Source organism: Anopheles coustani, chromosome 3, assembly GCF_943734705.1.
Source record: "Anopheles coustani chromosome 3, idAnoCousDA_361_x.2, whole genome shotgun sequence".
Lineage (NCBI taxonomy): Eukaryota > Metazoa > Arthropoda > Insecta > Diptera > Culicidae > Anopheles > Anopheles coustani.
This window is the reverse complement of record NC_071288.1, coordinates 82795990-82809124: the sequence shown is the minus strand read 5'-3', so window position 1 is coordinate 82809124 and position 13135 is coordinate 82795990. Positions and strand designations below refer to the sequence as shown.

General features: G+C 43.1%; 1 protein-coding gene across 1 annotated transcript in view; it reads left to right on the top strand.

The window, feature by feature from the left end:
* The first annotated feature begins 258 nt into the window (after positions 1-258).
* Positions 259-13135, top strand: part of LOC131267732 (uncharacterized) — a 44014-nt gene continuing 31137 nt past the window's right edge. Inside the window, exons 1-2 of the mRNA XM_058270680.1 lie at positions 259-1003; positions 7206-7325. Coding sequence (XP_058126663.1) covers positions 259-1003; positions 7206-7325 — 865 coding nt within the window. The remainder of the gene's footprint in view (positions 1004-7205; positions 7326-13135) is intronic.

Sequence of the window (13135 nt, the reverse complement as noted above, 5' to 3'; positions counted from 1 at the left end):
GAGAAACTACTTCAATCAATCAGCTGCACTCACTAATGAATGATAATTTTCTCATCTTCACCGGTTTTATTTGCAGCCCTTCCCGAAGTGCGAGCTCCGATCTGACGATGGCAGCACGACCCGCTGTCCAGCTGGACTGAAAAGTCACCCGAGACGAGGACGGAAGGACGATCGGGGTGTGGGTGGGAACAAAAACACCGGTGCTGGCAATCGGCACGCGCCAGAAAATTGTGGAACCCCGGAAGCGAGTCGGAGAGGATGCGTTTGTTCAAAACGAAAAAACTACTCGACGGCCCCCAAGTGCTGAGCCGGGGCAGCGCCCCACCGTCGCTGGTTTCCCTGGACGTGGCCGGCTCGCCGCCACCCGTGCATAATGACATTATCGTGGTCGTGCCCGGCCCGGCCACCCAATCAGCGCTGCATCCGGCCTCGGTCGGAGGTGGTCCGGTCAGCAGCTTCCTCGTGGGCCATTCGAAAATCGTGCCCCCTACCGGTGACAAAATTGGCGAGCCACTGACGAATGTCGACGTGGGTGATGGGGCACCAAACACTGACACACCGAATACCACCACCGTCGGCACTATTGTCCCACCGGATGCTGCCGCAACCGCATCGAAACCGAGCGAGCCCAATCAACATCCCGCATCGATGGTGGTGAGCGGGACCACCGTGGGGTCGACTGATAACAGTATTTGCAGTATTAATAACGCACCTGGCAGCATCGGTGCCACCGCTGGCGCCTCCTCCACCGCCCCTGCCCCCGGTACAAAGCACGAAAATGGCATTCGATTAACGCCTGCCGAACAGCAGCAGAATGCACGCAATCAAGCGCTCCAAGCCCACCAACTGCCGCTGGCGACGTGCTACGGCGAGCTGCCGACGCTCCAGAGTGCAGCGGGCGAGTGCCGGACGTCGATGCAACGCCTCCCTACAACGGCCACCCCCACGGTCACCGGCAACGGACTCGGTCCTCCTCCGTCGATCGGCCGAAACGGAGGCATCGGTAAGTCGAACCCGATCGATCACTCGACGTGAGTGCGCCGAGAACGTGCCCCCACCCAGGCTTGATAATTGTAGTGTCCTGTTTTTCCCCCCGCCGAGTAGCGCTTGCTCCCAACTACCTTTTCCCTCACAAAACGAACCTTTTCTAGCCTAACCAATCAGACAACACACACGAATCGGAAAGGGGAAAGAGATTGGAACACAAATCTACAAAGAGAACACAGGAGATTGGTTTATTATCCATTGCTTAATGAACCATCAGTTGGATTTTTCCTACTGATGCATGGGAAATACTATGTTATGAAGCTGGAGAGACTTTCCTTTTGAGGGAAAAATACGCACTGATGACCACCAATCGTTAGTTATGCCAACCCATACATTTTCAGTTTACTCTCAAGTCATTAAACAATCCGGACGATTTACGTTTTTCGTTTGACACAAATGAGAAATTTTGAGGTAACGCAAATTCAGGGAGACAAAAAACATCTGTCTTTTATGTTAACTGGATAAACTTCTACTTTCCACTTTACATCTCTTTATCTCATTATGGGTTTATTTTGCACATTCAAAAACTCGTTTTCCTTTGACAAAACACAAACCGTTTTTGTATTGATTTCAGACAGCAGAAAGAGAAATAAATTAAAACCAATCTAAAACACAAAGAATTATTAAATACATTGTTTACGGCATCTAGCGGTAAACGATTGTTTAAAACAGCTGTACAGCATTTCTCCATACTTGCACATTAAAATATTTCCAACGGTTGTTATAAAATCCGAGTTGAAACTATGTGCTGCCAAAGTTCAGGGAAGTCTCATCAACATTTTCAAAGAAAGTATTACTATGAAATATATTCTGCAATAATAAAACTTATGCGAGAAAACCACAAAAATTACATGGATTGATAGAAAATAAAACTGAAATGAGTCGTAAATATCTAAAACAACATACCACAACATGAAATATTCAAAAGCAAAACAAACAGATGAACGAAAAAGACAACCAAATTAATTTTCGGTCATACGCATCTAATCTCCCTCAGATGTCTATTACAAAAGGATCAGAATAATTGGCAAAACACTTGCTACTGAAATGCGTCCGAATCGTCGCCACCGATCAAATGAAATCTTTTACACGCTGACGCCCACCTTGTATCGCTGTATGCAAGTGTAGGCAGTCGTTTGGACAGTAGGATCAATTAATAGTAACACGATTCGGCAGATAAAACTCAATCGATGTCTTAATCGTGTTCAGTACCATCTTCTGCCGTATCGCTCGCCGCCGTGGGCTGGTGTCGGGAAAAGCTGCGCCAGTGTTCTCACCGTGCTTTGGGCGTCCTTTGCCTTAAGAGGCACAGATTAGCTGGCCATCTTCACCGAGAGCCCGGGACAAAAACGACATCGCAACGGTACGGTACCATTGCCTCTCGAGAGACCACGCCAATGTGTGTGAATGTGTGTACAAATTAATCCACAATCACGTCGCCCCGTGCGCCACCTCCCTGTCCCGATGGGGCGCCGAACTTTCTTCCTCCGCAAAAGCCCAAGACGCCGTGGCCATACCGGTGCGTTTCGTGTAGGTTCTAATTAAGAAACGATTATAGCGAACCATCGTCTGCCCCGCGGGGCCAAAGATCCGCTCCGTAGCGGCCGCGTGTCGTTTGTCGGGCACGGGATAAGGAGACGGACACACCAATTATCTGACCCCCTGGGACGAACCGGGCACGGGTGGGGAGGAAAAGTTGCCCGGTGCTCGATACATAAATCGCACCGGAACGCCAACCTTCCCGGGCTACGGTACGCTACCGGGCGGAGTTCGGTTGCGGTTCGGCGCACACAATCAGACAACCTTATCGGACAGCGCGGAAGCCGTCTTGAGGTTTGGGGGCGGGAACGCACCGGTACTTTTAACGATGATGATACCGAGATCAATCTTATCGTGCATCGGCTACGCCCCGTATATTATAACGCACTGTCAGAACGATCATTCTCACGCACCATGCCAGGAATGGGGAGAAAGGCAAATTGATTGGTTCGTCAGATTACGTCCGACCCGATGCACAAATGGCACCTGCTCGCCAAACGGAAGCGCTGCTGAACGAACCCACTTCCCTGAGGGGGGGTAGGGTGCAAATGTTGCCACCAGGTTGCCAAGTGGGAAGAGATTTGGTCATTATCCCGGCACCGTTACGACAGACGGACGGGCCGTTTCGTAATGCAAACAGGGGAAATGTAATTATTCACCGAGAATGTGATGAGCTTCAAAAGGTAGGCTTTTCCATGAGTCGGGCTGTAACCTTTTCTTCGGAATGTTGATTCTAAGCGGATGTATGTTATACAACTTCTTCTCGCACATCATCATGAAATGATGTATTTGAATCACTTTCGTAAGATCCGATTTCAGATGAGAATGGAGCATCAATTACTCGTCACTTTTAGATAACACTACGTGTCTCACGCGAAAGATATGAAAATTCAGTTGACAAAATGGTTTGTAATTCTTTTTCAAAATCTTTATAAACTTTAAAAAAAAACATACAAAATTTTAAAACCAGTTTTTGAGGATAACAAAGTAAAAAACTTTTAAAGTTGTTGAAAAATAAACATTACTTGAAACAATAAAATTTAAGTTGTTTTAAAAAAAAGAAATTGTTCTTAAAAAATAGTTATTTCAAATGCAAGATCCTTCAATTTAGCTATCCTAATTAAATTAAATACTTATTGTTATCTTAAGATAGATAGTCACAGATTAAAATAGTTTTGATTGTTTTGGTTCAGATCACTGATGCAACCACGTTTTCGTTCGATAAATTAAAATATTTGATAGTTGATTGATTGATGAATAAAATCCGTTCTTTACTGCCAATGTTTAAAACAGCTGATTCTGTTTGCAAGCTTCTCGAAGCAATTGAAAGTAAATTTAAGTGTTTGAATCATCAAATTTGTATGTAAAGTAGGCAATTGCAAACTGTATACAGGCCAATTGTAGATTATAAAAATCGAAAAGCCGTTTTTCGTCTGAAGGAACGCACTTGTCATTCTTCGCTTCATGCGTTTTAACTCGTTCATTTCATTTAAATGCTGAATCACAAAAACTGAACATCAAACGTGCTCATATCAATCGTCGGAATTTTCAAAAGCTCCAAACGGAAGCGAATCTGCTCAGAAACAAAAAAATTACATCAGCCCCTCACCGGTTTTGTTGGTGGAAAAGCTCCCTCATTCATAATGCAACAAATATTATTCTACCGAAGCGGAATAAATCCGCACAGAAATCACGGGATCGATAACACAGTCGACCGAATTCGACGAAACCTCTTGCAACAGCAGCCGCTCTTTAATGTTTTTTTTAATTCCCTCCTTCCTCTCAATGCAACCCACTCAGTGCTCGAGTGGGTGGAAATAAAATCGTTAGGATTAATTTTAACGCAGCCCACCACCAGCCCAAGCATGCGAAACCGACCGCGTGTACGGCGGAGGATGAACATTATTATGCACCCAAAATCGTGATCAATCACTGCACCGTTTAAACGCCCCCCACACACACACACGCAAAAACACATCCATTCACTTCCACGGTGAATTGAAAAGCAACCCCGAGGGGGCAAACTTTGGAAAATTGGCATCAAACGAAAACTCGAAACGCGTTGCGCGCTTCCATCGCACACAATTCGCACCTTCGATGGGGTGGCCAGGTTTCCATGTTTCCGAAACCGATTAAACTCTGCAAACGCATCTGCTTCGGTTCGCTCCCGACGCCCCCGGACACCCCCGGGGTGCCACGGGCCATTTTGCTTGGCTTCACGGTGGTTACATTGGGGGAGGGGGTTGTCCTTTCGACACGAGCTTTAACACTAGAAATCAAACAGCAGTAATTTTGACCGCTCGTCGTTATTTGTAAAGATTTTTTTTAATCTGTAAACGGTTGCTTTTCAGTATATTTGTTGACTATATTTTTTGAATTTTGGTTTTTTGATGCACCTCTTCATAATTATAGCTCGACGTAAAGCAAAATGGTAAAAATTAAATTCTTTTTACAGCTTTTATTTTTTCAAAATGTATTATACAAATCCCAACACCATGTGCGCTGAAATGCTAATACATCACGCAACATTTAAAAGCTTAAGTAATATTTTTTTGATTACAAATAATGTCATAAATAAACCTCAAAAATAATGAACATAATTTCAATGTTTATAGTAATGTATCGAAACGCTCTCGTAAGGAATAATGGAACAAAGCACAGGATAGAAACAACTTATGGAAAATTAAAAACTCCTCAACTTCAAAGTCAATTTGTGGCATCATTTGTTCATACAAATATACGTAAAAGTAACCGTTAACGGATTTGAAAAATCTTCATAAATAACGAAGTGTAAATAGCGTGTTAAAAAAAGCGGTTAAAAAGACCGCTAAAAAGCATTCGGGCAATATTCCAAAGCAATGTATTCTAGTGTTAATCATCGACGCCCAGCAATTTCCTCTTCTCCCTCTCTCTATTTCCCCTCTTTTTCCCAGTGCACTTGAATAATTCCAATATGCAGAAAATGCTCACCAATCATCAAGCCAATCGAAATGAACGTCCCACTCGTCACCTTAATCGTTCGTGGTAGCATTAGTACGCGCACATCGAGCTGATGATTATGATGATCGTTTGCGGTCGTAAGCATCATCATTATCATTTCCACCCGGTTGAAGCTGAGCGGAGTAACTTTCATCCCAACCGCTCGATCGTGCCGAAGGAGTTTGTTGTGATGGAAAGTCTTACGGTGAACCAACGACCGCGGAAAGCGAGAGTGGCCGTTAACAGCACACCAAACACCAGACGCACAAGGTTTTCATGTTTTTACCTTTCACTATCACAATCCGATTTTCTTGCTCGCTATGGGTTATCCGGAGACAATCCAAACAGGGAAAATACTGATAAAAATTTATTATTTCAAACGCACAAATTTAAAAAAGTGTTTGTTTTATCAATTTATTGAAATAGTAACTGATTTTATTTTATGGCGATCCAGATACTAGATAGATAGATAATCTTTATAATCATGTTTATTAGAATATTTAAAAAATGTGCTCGTCCGAATAAAAAATTCGACTCTTTGACATCTTAAAATATAATCTAATCTCTTTTCTATTAAATAACTTGTTCTAGCTCTACACTACGTTACCCTATTTGTAATATGTTTATAACACAAGAGTAGGAGCTGTCACTTAAGATTGGGGATGGTTCAATGTAAGTTTTTTTTTTTTGTATTTTAGCCTTATTATCAATTTGGATACTTGTTGTTTACCTACTTGATATTACAATCAAGTATGGTCATTTAAATTGTTGAAATAATTGTTGGACAACCATTTTACAAAAAGTCAATCGTCTCTTGGTTGATCTCGGTTTTTCGGATACCAGTTTAATAAAATTTAGATAAGATCTGTTCAATAAACATTTTATATACAAACAAAATAGTTTGCCAACTTTAAAACATAAACAAGTTTTTTAACAACATAAATGTTGGGAAAATAATGTTAAATTGTAAATGTAAAAATACAAAACATTTGGCAATAGAGATATGTTAGTTAGAAACTAAAAATTTAAGTTTTCCATCGAACTTTGGTGGATCACGCCATGTCGTGAAGACAAATGCCATTTGAACTTGGTTTTGTTCAACAGGCGTGAAAAACGAGTTATAAGTACTCCAAAAACTGAAATTCACTTTCGGTTTTACGTCTTCCTTTAACGATCGTTTTGATTCTCTTATCGCGAACTCGCGATCGTTGCAGGGTGCCTCCAAAGATCTCGCGCTCGTGGCGTGAACGGAAAATCTTGATAAAAGCGACGCGCGAGAGTTGGCGTCCTTCCAAATGGGCGCGTCATGTTTCATTATGTGTATGTGTGTGGTTTCCGATGTTTGCACTTTACACTTCCACCCAGTTATGCAACTCCAGCACGCACATATGCACCGCGCTCTGACCACCGCCTGTTTTCCACCCCTTAATTCACCTCCAGATGTTTGTCAGTAGAAATAGTAGTTGTAGAAACACCCTCTTAGTCATGCTTCCTCGCTAGAGTTGGTTTTCCTTGGCTTTTCCTCTGACCTCTTGCAAACCACCTGTAAACACCTGTCCCTCTGCCAACAGTATCGCGCACCCGCTTGCACACCTCCTTCCGTTTTGTCACCACGCTTCGTTTCACCCTTCACCCCCTAGGTTCCACGCTTGGTGGCGGCTTTCGGGTGGTGACCGCCGTACCGGCGCTGGTCCTCGAGGACGACCCGTCGCCTCCGCCGCCCCGCACGCGCCCAGCTGCCTGCAAGGAGAGCAAAAACGGTAAGTGACTTCTGGCTGTCCCGTGGAGACTCCTTTGCCTTCCCCACGCAAGGGTTTCGTTGTTTCTTTCGCCTTCACGGTACGGAAGTTCCGCAGCGTCCAAACGTTCAAGGTCACTCGCAGGGGGCAGGTTCCTTCACTCGCGGGCGATTTTTTCTGCCCTTAACGGGCTCATTTCGAAACCTACCAGCACCAGACGTCAGCCAAGCTAACCGGTTTCGGATGTTCCGCCGCGGAATGTGCGGTAGACCTTTACAGAAATGCGCTCGGTTGGTTGGTATTGGCGATAATCGGGCGTGTGGTGCTTCTGTTCGACGTTCTCCTCCTCGCGGTGCTGGTGGTGGTGGTGCTGGCCAGTTTCGTTTGCATCAGGGCAGGTTGAGCAGCCGTTCTGACCGATCGCTTGCTGCATTTTGCCGCAAGGCGAACAATGTATTTTCCGGTTTTCGGACCAACCGCATGACTTAGCATGATTTAACGTCATAGTTGAAGAGATTCAGGGTGGCTTAACATTTCGTAAACACCGATCGTGTTTAAATATCGTTAGTTTTGAAAAATCCCTCGAAGATGTCAAACTACGACAATCATAGTTCTGAGGAATAAATCATTATATAAAAAAAAGTTTAATTTTTATTGAGTTCTTATCTTCCAATTAATCATCGAGTTATTTTAAGACATTTGTGACTTTCCTTTATAAAGATTTTTGTATTGAAGTTCTACTACTTTTGTACCATGTTGCAACGTTTCAACGGAGAAATATGAATATGAAATGAAATGAAATGATTTTTTTTTCAAAAATTAAATAAAATTCAAGCAGGATAATTTATAACACTAGAACTATGTATGGAATATGTAAGGGGCTATTCAAACACAAATGATTTTAAAATCTAGATATTTTTTAATTATCAATACAATTTTCAGCCACAGCAAGAATTAATATTAATTCATTCTTTTACCAAAAAATTCATCAAATTTATTATGTTTACTATGAATTTCTGATGCTAGGCACAATTTAATTACTGTAATTTGTTACACGAGGTTTTATTTTATCATCAGTACAGTTTATTTTCCCCGTTCATGAACAAATTTACTTGCTAAGTGTTCCATTTTGGTCATCGAAAATTACCTTTGTTGATGAGATTTGAATCAAATTCGTTACATTTCATTCATCTGATCATAAGATTAATTTGAATTTATTGGTTCAACAGCGAAACAACGCGGCGTGTACTGCTTTGAAATGAATGTTTGTCTATCATGTATCTTGATTGAATTTCGTAGAATTTTGTTCTCATAGACCGCACGTCCAACACCGATAGGCTATATTTCCCAGACGACCCGGCCACACATGGGCTGTCCGTTCTGTCTCCCCGAGCGCGCCAGTTATTGCGAAAGGCGCACACCGTTGCCATTCGATTTTGTAATCACTCGGAATGCACCCCGAGCCACGACGGAATGTTGTGGCCCATTCCGTTCGCTCAAGTGTCATAACGAATTTACACAAATAACCTACGACATTTGCATGCGCACGTATGGCGGTTGTTTGGGGCAGAAGCCGCTTAGGAATGCTGGCCAGCCGGGATGAAACATCGGTGTGGGCAGCGTTGGATATCGAATTGTCTGCCAACGATGTAAGCTCCGAGGCGTACATCTCTGGCCATCTGGCCGCCTGGAGCCTGGTGGAAGTAATATACCACATTTGACTCTGATGAAACGCAATTGAAAGCCACATGCATCGCAGACGTTGGGCCGCTTGTGCTTTCTGTGGTGAGATCTGTTGTCCCATGTGTAGGGACAGGGAAGGTACATGCAGTCCAATATTATCATTTTGAACGAACTAGTGAGTTTGACGCAAAGGTGAATTGCCAATGAACACATTGAGATTGTTTTATCGTCTTGTGCAACAGAATATACGAATAATATGCAGACTGCAATCAAACTGTAGGCTTCATATGTATAATATAAAATTTTATTCAAATCCTTGTTTCTTCAAAATATTTGTCAAAAACAGTAAAATAATTATTTTAACTATTTCTTGAATATCGTTCCACACATATTTCATGGCACATTTCGAGATAAAATACCTGCTAACCGGTATAGTAAATATGATATACATACTAGCAAAGCTCTTCCCAGAAAATCATCCCGAATTTTGGAACAGTTATGTTTATTCAGACATATCCCCCACAAACGTTCACAATGAATTCCTTTCCGAAATCCCTGAAGTGAAACCAAATCTCCACCCACGATTCGATCAAAATAATCACAGAGAATCAAATTCAATTTAAGATTCTTTATTTAATTACACACGCAGGCTGCGTGGAGCGCAATCCATCAAACTCTGGCGTTTAGACGCCTTTTTAAATCGAACTCTGGTTTGCCGTTTCTAAACAAGGTATCTCCGCCAACTGAGTGGGCAGAATAATTGATTACTCTTACGATCGGGTTTGACATCGTCTGCCCTCAGCATATACTTTGTACTATACGGCAACCACCTCCAGTCCATCGACATAGGATCCGAAGCTCAACACCCGAAGTTGGAAAGAAAAAGAGTCAACCTGCACGCGTTGGTTTTCAATTTAGCTGCCAATTAAAACTGGCCCACCTTCTGGCGCGTCGCGGGTGACCTTCACGTGAAAAAACATGGCGCCCGAGAGTGCGGCCAAACGACGCCTCTTTGGGACCGACGCAGGTGCGCTTGAAGCCATTTAACGTCTTAATTACTACGGCGATGCTGCGAGATTGATCGCACGGTCGTTTTTGGCTAGGAGGGACCTGCTTGGGACCTGCTTCTGATTGATTACGTGGGATTCCGCTTCGAGAGGCGAACGATCTTCATTTGCATGCCAATTTCGAGAAACGCCACGATAGTTTTTGGGCAAACACCTCCGGCAAACTGGGAACGCTGGTGGTGACATTTTCGAGTCTCACAGCTCATTTGTCAATCAACTTCCGCTTTTCGGTGCGTATGCCTCAGTAAATATCAATCAGACATCGCTAGTTGGCCAATAGAAAACATTCAACCTCCTTTGAAGGAGAGCTCGAAGAAGGTTGACCTCCCGCAAACTGCTTGAAGCCGCCTCCAAGTGGCCGCCTAGAGACTGCTTAGGCGTGGGCATGCTAAGCTGTTCCTTCTTTGTGCACGCGTACCAGGTCTGTTCGATCGATCGACACGGCGAGGAAGTGTTGCAAAACGTGTATTTTCAACCACCTTCCGGACTCGGGCGCAATCGCGAACCTGAAGTGGTTCAGGCTTGAACATCCGACATTCCAGTCGATTGCAGCAAAAAGAGAAAATTCATATTCAAACGTTACTAAAAAAAAAAAGCAACGTTAACACCTACACCCCTTTGGTAGGTCTGCTACAGCGTAGAAGATTATTCCTGCCATACAGAGTCTAACCTTCGTTGCACAACTTTTCGTTTGCGGCGTTTCGAAGACGGCAGTTCAGCTCCAAGAAACCAGAAAGCAAAGGGTAGCCGTACAACATGTAACTTTGACAGCTCGCCAGACGAGTTGCACTGACAAGGCCTACATGCGCTGATCGTGTGGTAATCCTCCCGCTACAACTTGTCCAAACTAATGTTGGGCCTAGGAAGCGTTTTTTTTTCTATTATAATTTACGTTCTTTCTTTACTCTCCAAAATCCCAAGGTTCAGCGAGGCTACTCTTCTATGGAAAAAGAAAATGAAAGTAATAATAGCGTAATCGTACAGCGATTTTCCATACGTTGGTATCGGTCGGCAAAGATTCACCACCACCATAGCACCTTATGTCGAAGAGCGATACGGCTTCGTAATTGGAGTCTTAGTCGTTTGGGGATCAATAACTTTTTCAGAAGTACAAAATTCGCCGGGATGAACGAAAAGAAAATAACACAGGGAGGAAAGGATGAGTGAAGACAGGAAGGCAGGGAGATATAACAAAATTACACTTTCTCTGGAAGATACACTCCGCAGAACGTGCCGGCCTGTAGGAAGACCGTGTAATGTACGTTATGCAATATGGCATAAATCTCCGGGAATAGATTAGGATAAATCATGGTTATAACGATCTTTTATTCTTTCTTCTTTGCCTCTTTCCTTTCTTATATTGTTTGGAGCAAAATAACAAAGAAAAGTAGCCCACCATGTTTATGTTGATTATATATTATCTTCGTTTTATATGCCTTTCAGGCCAAAAAACGAACATAAAATGAAACTTATTGATTTACATTAGATTAAACAAACTATCAACAGCTATCTACTAAGTTTGCAAAATTTTGAGGAAAAAAAACTATCAATCTCGTGTTGAGTGTACACTATTAAGCTGTCCTACCTATATTCTAAACTGTAAACATGTTAATAAATAAATGATCAAACAATCTCATTGTTGTTGGCTACCTTTATTTGCAAGATGGAAGCCTATAAATATTTTTCAAATCAATCTTATCGTTTTCTCAAATAAAACACCTGAGGACATCACATATATTCCCAACAGATTAAACACTCAGTGAAAGTAAAATGATAAGTTTACATACCTCTATGGTAGCGCTCATTAACATCCACACATCAAACCAGTAAAATTCCTTCAAAATAAAAGCCATTGAAAACACTCGGTTTTTTTTCCTTTCACTGCTCTTGGCGCCTACCGGTTTCACTCTCTGCGCACAGCAACTCCACATGACAATGGGCTCGCTAAATAAACATAAATGGTTTTGGCATTGTTTGGAAAAGTGCTTTTAGCTCGGTGGCAAATATTGGAAAGAACGCGGGCCTCTCCTCCTCCCAAAACATGCGGACCGATGTGTTGGTTCACGCATTTACAACGCGAAACCGGTCGACATTCAGTAAACACGATTCTTTTATGATGCAAATCAGGTACGAATGCGAACAAAAAAAACCGATAAGTTATTATAAAAACTATCCCCGAGTCGACTGTTTCCATTGACTGCGCTGTGGACGAATCGATTGGACCTGTTTGATGACTCGAGGATAGCTTCGAAATGCAGGCCACTTTTTTCAGCTCGATTAAAGCCCCACTGCTCATCAACCGGAACGTTTATCTGCATATGCGGTTCGCTTATCAGCGTCCGATGGTATCAGGCGATAAACCAGTTTTTCCGTATGAGTTCATTTGCGTGCTCTACGTGGTTTCCACCTTTCAAACACTTTTTCCAATATCATTGCTCTCGGAGGAATGGAAGCTTTCTAATCACTGACTAATAACACCGGCAATGGTTCACATTATGATTGCACAACCCCACCGCCGGGAAGGAAGCGGCAAAGTGGAAATGGAAATGGCTCGGCGTGTGCGGGTTTTCACCCACCGCCGGGGGTTGCCTTCCGTTTCGCTACTTCTTTTCATCCTCCCGCCTCCGGCTCTCCTGCCCTTTGTGCCGCTGCTACCGCGGCTACTAATAATTGACTGCATCGCTGATCAATCTGCATAGGCTCAAATCAAGCCATGATTGGGCGCCTTTCACCAACGATCTCTGGTCGTCGATAGAAAGGTGGAGGGGGTCTCTTAATTGGGATCTCTGCGTTTGTTTTTCCACATTTTTTTCCCTTTCTATCTTTTCCCCCTTTCATACTCGATCCCATTCGATCTGCTGCACATCTAATTGCCCATTACCCGCCAACCCCGCGAGCTCCCGCGGTGCAATCGCAGAGATACTACTGCACTATGGGCGCAACGGTGGGTATTTGGTTTTGTTTATGTCAAAAATTGGATTCAAATTAAAAGCTCAACGTTGGTAAAATATATTTGACTCCTTTTTTATCTACTGGTTCAAGTATTCAATCATTATTAATCAGACATTAAAAACAATGTAA